The sequence below is a fragment of the Bos taurus genome, chromosome 25, assembly GCF_002263795.3.
Source record: "Bos taurus isolate L1 Dominette 01449 registration number 42190680 breed Hereford chromosome 25, ARS-UCD2.0, whole genome shotgun sequence".
NCBI lineage: Eukaryota > Metazoa > Chordata > Mammalia > Artiodactyla > Bovidae > Bos > Bos taurus.
The window spans coordinates 37,652,274-37,659,990 of record NC_037352.1 but is presented as its reverse complement, the minus strand read 5'-3'; the positions used below and the strand labels follow the sequence as shown (position 1 = coordinate 37,659,990).

The 7,717-nt window shown below is 49.0% G+C and overlaps 1 protein-coding gene across 1 annotated transcript in view; it reads right to left on the bottom strand.

Annotated features, from left to right (window-relative positions):
- BAIAP2L1 (BAR/IMD domain containing adaptor protein 2 like 1) overlaps positions 1–4,182 on the bottom strand; it is an 80,383-nt gene extending 76,201 nt beyond the window's left edge. The window contains exon 1 of the mRNA XM_003587844.5: positions 3,909–4,182. Coding sequence (XP_003587892.2) covers positions 3,909–3,959 — 51 coding nt within the window. The 5' untranslated portion in view covers positions 3,960–4,182. The remainder of the gene's footprint in view (positions 1–3,908) is intronic.
- Positions 4,183–7,717: the final 3,535 nt, after the last annotated feature.

Here is a 7,717-nt window from a genome sequence, read left to right as displayed (position 1 = left end):
CACAATATGCTGCTGATGATGAGTTAGCACAACAAACTTTGGGTGACACCTTAGGCACCAAAGTATGAAAATGTAACTGGTTTGCACATTTGTTGGCTACCACAAACTAAATTCCTATACCAAGGAATGGGGATGGAGGCTGGCAGGGGAACTGGCCTGTGGGCACTGATATCTCAGACTTTGGGCCTCACTTTCTCAACAGTAAATAAACAGGCCCACCTAGAGGGCTGATGTGTAATTAGAATGAAACAAATGCTCTATGAAGTGTCAAGGGAGGGAGGGGGGAGCCTGGCACAGGACAGGAGCTTACTAAATCAGTTAAAGGCTCATTTCTTCATCAAGTATGTACACCTGTTAGGTGCCAGGAACTGTGTGCTAGGTGCTCAGAGCCAAACAAAGCTGCTTTCCTTTGGGAGCTCACATTTGAGCTGGAGTAGAGATAAACATACATGATAAATAAATATATATTATATGCTAAGGGTTTCCCTGGGGGCTCAGTGGGAAAGAATCTGTCTGCCAATGCAGGAGACTCGGGTTTGATCAGGAAGATGACCTGGAGAAGGAAAGGGCTACCCATGCTAGTATTCTTGCCTGGGAAATCCCGTGGACAGAGGAGCCTGGTGGCCTATAGTCCATGGGGTCACAAAAGAGTCAGACAAGGCTTAGCAACTGAACAACAATATATACTAAGGCAGTGAGCACTACAGGTGTGAGTGTGGGGGTCGCTGGGAGACGGATGGGGTTGTCTTCAATTTTAAAGCTGAGTGGAACTCGGAGGAGGTGACATTTAAACAAAGACCTCTGTGTCCCTCCCCCCATCACTGCTGCTTCAGCAAGATTAATGGAGGGGTGACATCACATCCAGTCCTCCTTAACTTCCTCAGACCAACAGGTCTAACTTCGAGCAAGGCTGTGGTTACTTCGGTGTGTGTGTGGTTACTTTTAATTAAGGGTTTTTGTTTTTTAAACTTTACTTCTTCCTTGTACCACTAAAGCATGCATTCATCAGAAAACCCATGCCAAATCACAAGCAAGCTGCTGAGGGAAATTATGGGTGTCATATAGACTGAAGTGTGGGGAGGGATCTTTGGCTTAATTCTAATTAGCACCAGTGACACTACCTGACGTTTTGGGGCTTACTATCCTGCCATTTGCTCGTAAGGTCGTAAAACACACATCCTCCTGGGATTTAGTATGGTTCTCTGGTAACCATTTGTCTAAGTACACATTGAAAAAAACTCAGCAAATGCTTAAATAAATATTTAAAGATATTTGATACTGCATACAGAGGATCACACTACTTCAAAACCCCCCTTTTTCTCTAAAGAATTTATTCCTTTATTTCAAAGTTAAAGAAATTTGAGTATTAAAAAACATCAAAACCCATGCGAGTCATAAAATCTCATTTGTAGGCGGCATTTGTAAATGCACCTGGTTAGACTGCATTTCTATTAGTAAAACATTCTAACTTGCCAGGTAACATCAAGATCTCTTCCAGGTTCATCCACATTGCTGGGAGATTCTTACCATATTAAACTTAAATTGTTTTCAGGTTTGGTTTTGAGGGGTTTGGGGGAGGAAGAACCTGAAGAGGAGGTGGTGAAAAGATGATGGGCTTTCAATCAGATCTGTGAAATTTCACTGTGCATTTCTATCATAGTCAAGGCATGAGCTAGTGGCATTCACTTTATAGATTATATATAAACTTGCTGTCTGGGGCTGTAAATTATTATCCCGCCATCCCAACCTAAACCTGACCCTAAAACATTAACGAGGAAATGGTGATTAAAGTCAGTCAATAAACATCTGTGAGCTTTTAGTATGTTTTAAGACACCTGGGAATGGAAAGCAATAACGTACAGGTCTCTGATCGTCAGGGTATCACAGCCTTTCAAAATACGAAAATGATTTACAATGTTTTACGGAGAAGGAAATGGCAACCCATTTCAGTATTCTTGCCTGGGGAATCCTATGGACAGAGGAGCCTGGTGGGCTACAGTCCATGGGGTCACAAAGAGTTGAACAAAACTTAGCGACTAAGCAACAGTGCCGATAAACATGCATAACCCAAACTATGAAATCCACACCTTCTTCCTCTTGCCTCAGTTCTTTGGGTAATGCAAAATTGATATCTGTGGGATTGTAATTCACTTGAGCACAGCCCCTCTGCTGAGTCACCACTAAAAGTGACAGTGAAGAAGAACTGGGAGAAAAAGCAGAGAAGAGTGACTTCAGGATTAGATGCCTGAGTCATATCTCATCTCAGATTGGAAAGATATACCAGCCTGTGTCTTGGAGGCGCGGGGGCAGGGTGTGTGTGTGTGTGTGTGTGCAATTCTACTCAAATTTGCAATGATCTCCTTTCCTCAATAACGTACAGTTTTACTGTCCTTTATTGACAGTCATCAGAATAGCCACAACTCCCAAGTCGAAGAGTAACAACATGATATTAACACAGTCAACAGCCCACACATTCCTACCCCCACCATCTTCAGGATCATCTAAACAATCTCAACAGAAAGGTAAAATCTTAACGTTCAAATTTCTGGGATTTCTAAAACCTGCCTTCTTCTAAGGAAACATGAATAAGGACCAGATTTTGGTCACGGTTACTTAGCTGAGAATGCTATGACAACTGTATCTACTGTGTTTAGTGTGAATGCAGTATAGTCCATATGTGACAGGACTTGTGTATTCAAACAAAGGGAACCAGTCTTTTGAACAAAGGATTATGAACCTATTTTCATGCTTTTATTCTTACCCAACAAAAGTCAATAAACCTCTCTGATTTCAGGAATTCACTTGCAAATTCAATCGCAAATCTAGGAACTAAATTTTAGGGTTAAAAAAAAAAAAAAGTAATCTATACAAATGACCCAACTGTGGGTCTTAAAAATGGCTACAAATGCATTCGGAGAACTTGGGTTCCATGAGCCTAAGCCGAATTAAAACAAAAGTTGTTTTGTGTTCTATTAATAGCAGATGATTAAACACATATCTTATTTCAAACTGGAATTCATTTATACGTACTTAAACTTACTAAACTGGCCACTAATCCTAAATCTGTGTTTCTGAAAACATTCTCTCGTAATAAGTGCAAGTTAAGAGAATGACCATCAACGCATTGCTTAAGGTTGGGTCAACTTTATTCAAACCTCGGACGTTCTTAGACTCCCATTAACCTCCCCCAAATAATCGATATCTGAAAGCCAAATTGAACGTAAAGCTGAGTGAGGCAGGGTCTCTAGGAGGGAGCGAGTCTCAAACCTTCCCAGTGAAGTTCTGGGGCCGGTGGCGCCCCCCGCAGGCCCCAGGGCCGAGCCCCGCTCACCTGGCGCTGGCTAATTACCTGGGAGTTTCCCCCTGCATTCTCGGAGGAAACTCAAGCTCGGCTCTCCGAGAAGTCATGCGCCGCAGCCGCACCGGCGAGGCCACCGACCCCGAGGGGAAGATGTGGGGAAGACGCGCCCCAGGGGCGACACAGGACCCTCCCGCCCCGAAGACGTTTGGTTGTGAAATGTGTAATTTGCCGGGCGTCTCCTGCGCCGGGAGGGAGAGGAGGGGACCGGGTAAAGAAAGGAGGGGGAGGGGAGGACATTCCCGTGTAAAGTCCCCTCCTCACCTCGAAGGTGAAGGATCCCGACCGTTCCCCCGGGCGAGGACTGCCGGCCGCCGGCGGGGCGTCCCCGCTTCCCCGGCCTCGAACCCCGAACCCCGGCTCCCCCAAGGCTCCGGACCTCTCCCCGCACCCCCAGCCTCGAACCCTGGAGCCCCAGTCTTCCGCCCTCAAACCCCGACGCCCCCACGGTCCCAGCCTCTTCGCCCCCGAACCCCCGGCCCCCCACTCCCCAGTCCCCGCATCTCCCGCCCTCGAACCCCGGCTCCCCCAGGGTCCCGGGCCCGCTTACCCGGTAGGTGCTCTCGGTGAGCCGGTTCACCTCCTCCGGCCCCCGCGACATGGCTGCAGCCGCCGGGCGGGCGAACGCGGGAGGACGCGGCCGGGCCTCGTGGCCGCCCGACCCTGGGCGGCTGTGGAGCGCCGGGGCGCGGCTGAGGGGCCCTCAAGCGTCGGCTGCTTCCACAGCTGTCGGCCGGGAAGTGCAAGTCGCGCGACCCGGCGGCCAAAACGTCAAAACTTGAAGCGCTACTGACGCGGCCGCCGGCGAGGAGCTGAGGAAACTCGGCCAGACTCGGCCGGAGCGGGCAGGGCGGGCCCCGCGGCCCCACCTGAGGCGGGCGGGGTGGGCGGGGCGGCCGCGAGGCGGGGCGGCCGGGCGGGCGGGGCGGCCCCACCTGAGGCGCCCTGGGCGGTGGGGAGGAGGCGGGCCGAGCCGTGGTGGGCGGGGCAGTGAGCCCCGTGTGGGCGGGGCGGAGGCGCGCCAGGCCAAGTGGGCGGGGCGTCTCCACCTGAGGCGCTGGAAAGCTGGGACCCCGACCGCGTGAGGGGTCCATGGCGGGCTCGAGAAGCTGTTCCGCTTTCAGCCCGCACCGTAGGCGGTCACACCTCTGTGGCCCTAGAGCTCTCTAGTGCCCCTCGCAGTGCTGGCGACAGGGGCCCTGACGCCCACGTTCTCCGCGGGTGCTGTGTCCCCCAGTTGTACTCATTTCCCTTCTTGACCCCTTCCTGCCCTCCCGTATCCCCGACCTCAGAGATCTGAGGGACCTCAGGACAAAGGCTCTCATAGATGGGGGAAAGGGGCAGCCGCTTGCAATCCTTTTTGGAAGTTCCTGATAATGTGAAAAAAATCAATAAAATGCCACGGTCTGGTTACAGAAATGGCAGTACGTTTTCAAACTTAGATTTAAAAAGGACTTTTAAATTAGTGCAATGTAACCGTGCTAGTCAAGATCGTTAAAAGATTTAGAAGCCCCTAATGAACACAGGTTCACTACTACTATAGGTTGGAGAAGGCAATGGCACCCCACTCCAGTACTCTTGCCTGGAGAATTCCAGGGAAGGGGGAGCCTGGTGGGCCGCCGTCTATGGGGTCGCACAGAGTCGGACACGACTGAAACGACTTAGCAGCAGCAGTGAACGCAGGTATAGTGGAGGTAATGCTCTTCCTTAGGGTGGCTCCTGAAGCTCCCTGTTCTATCTCCACCTCAACCCCAGCCTGAGGACCCCAAACAGGCTTCTCCCAGCCTGAAACACTACTTGGTATCTGAGATCCTCACCCAGCCAGAGCAGGAGATCTTCTGTATCTAAAAAACTTCTATCTGGGTGGAATTTCATCTTTTATGGGCTATGATGAAGCTTCTAAATGCTCCCGTTATAAAATTCACTGGGAAACATACACAAAGAAAGCACTGTGTTGGCCTAGATGGGAATATGAAAGCATGAGATGCAGCTAGATTTAGGACAGAATCAGCCACTTGGATTCCGGGACAAGGTCATCGTGTTCTCCAAGCTATAAAGCGTACTGTGATTGAGAACCAAAAGGTAATGGATCCTTGGGTGTTGGAGCCCTTAGGTTTGGGGCAGTGGAAGCAGCTACCTCTCCTCAACAGATTTCCAGCATCTGACTCATGAGATTTGCCTGGTGGGTCTTATTTACCATATTGAGTGAACTGATGACCTTACCATTATCAGCATTGCGTACTGGGCTCTTCAAGGATGTCTGTCAGCTTTCATTTAAACTTGAAAATCGCTTCCTTAACTTTGCGGGTCGGTCACCTTTTGTGTTAGAACCTCCCTCCAGGCCTTCTGATGAATGGGATCATTTCACCCTCTGCTGCAAGGCAGTCAACCGAGGAGCCAGAAAGAGAGCAGAGGCTTAACCTTTAACACCCCACAGCTCAGCTAGGAAGAGACAGCAATTAACAAACTGCTTTAAAACCAGCACATCTCAGATGGCCCAGTTTGTTTGTTGAGACTGGAATCTGATCGAAGGGCCACGTTCACAAGTGTAGGCAGACCTTCTAACAGATATCTATATTAATGAAATCTCCCTTATGGAAATAATTTCCTGGTTGCTCCTTTAGAAGTCTTAGAGAATGGTCAGCTCTTGGTCTGTATCAATATTAGGACTGGTGCCGCTGAGTCCCCAAGAACAAATGAGTATTGATTATCTGCTCTGTGCCAGGCGCCCTGCTGAGGGCCATAGTGAAGTACAAAGTGTACTGGCCTTGACTCAAGACCTTAAAACAAGTGCAGGAAGTAGAATTTAAGGAGGACTGCAACGAACGCTGTAGTACAGTCAAATGTACTATAAGTCTACAAAGACGAGAACACCCTCAAAAATCCACATATGTTAGGCTCCTCAGGTGTGTGTGTTGGTTTCATGCAAACTTGAAAACCCACAGTCTTCGTTGTTCTGAGGTTTAATGATGCTCAATGTGAAGTGAAGTGAATCAATGGAAAGGGATGACACAGGAGAAGGTGAGAAGCCAGTTGTAACTGCTGAGAAAGCACTGTAGCTGCTCTCCAATTGCCCAGAACCCAGGCCTGAAGAGCAGGCCTGGCCTCACTGGAAATCAGCTCCACACCTCCCCAGGGGCAGACAACCAAGGTTTTCTCGTTTAGCCCCTGCTGCTGCTGCTACTAAGTCGCTTCAGTCATGTCTGACTCTGTGCAACCCCATGGACTGCAGCCTACCAGGCTCCTCCGGCCATGGGATTTTCCAGGCAAGAAGAGTACTGGAGTGGGTTGCCATTGCCTTCTCCGCTCTTGGCTCCTATTTGAGTTTAAATAACCAAAAATCCTGTTTACGTTAATGAAAGTTGCAAGATGCAATTGCTGGTGACAGTATCAATGAGATTCTGAAAGCCACACTCCAAACAGGCTCTTGTGTTGGGGTGTCTGCCTTCTTCTTCTGAACTTTCTGTGGCTGAGCTTACAGCCTGCCCAAGGGCTGTCTGCCCTGATGGGCGCTCTGGGGTGTCCACGAGGATTGTACTGTGTTTTGTGACCAAAGAGGTCCCTGCCAATAACAGCAGTTTGGGGCAAATTCCCATTTAAAGACCAAGAGAATTTGCTGTATGATGCAGGGAGCTCAACCCAACATTCTGTGACAACCTAGAGGGATGGGATGGGGTGGGGGGTGGGAGGGAGATTCAAGAGGGAGGGGCATATGTATACCTGTGGCTGACTCATGCTGATGTGTGACAGAAACCAGCACAGCATTGTAAAGCACTTATCCTCAATTAAAAATAAAAATGCAAGAAAGAACACACACACACACGTGATAAAGACCAAGAGAGGGGATGGGGCTTTAAGTGTTCTTATTTTGAAAAAGCAAATGTGACTTGAAAATTCCCTTACCTTTCCAATGCAAACAGCGCTGACTCCTGCCCCATTCCAAATCGATTCTCCTGTAGAGTTTTTTCCTTATTTTTTTTTTCCTTAGTTCCCCAACCAGAGATTGAACCCTGTCGTTTGCAGTGAAAGGACAGAGTCCTAACCATTGATTGCTGGGGAATTCCCCTGCTGTAGAGTTCTTCACTTGCCGTTTCCTCTGTCTAGAATGTTCTCCCCACTACAGTATTTCCTGGAAATGTGAAGCTCGGCCTAGAGGGACCTTCCTTGACCTGAAGTAGTATTCCAAGCCATCTCTAACACAGCATTCTGTTTTAATTCTAATAGTGCTTGCCACTAGCTAGCTGTGCTACATGCTGTGCTAAGTCGCTTCAGTCGTGTCCGACTCTGTGCAAGCCTATGGACTGTAGCCTGCCAGATTCCTCTGTCCATGGGATTTGCCAGGCAAGAATACCGGAATAG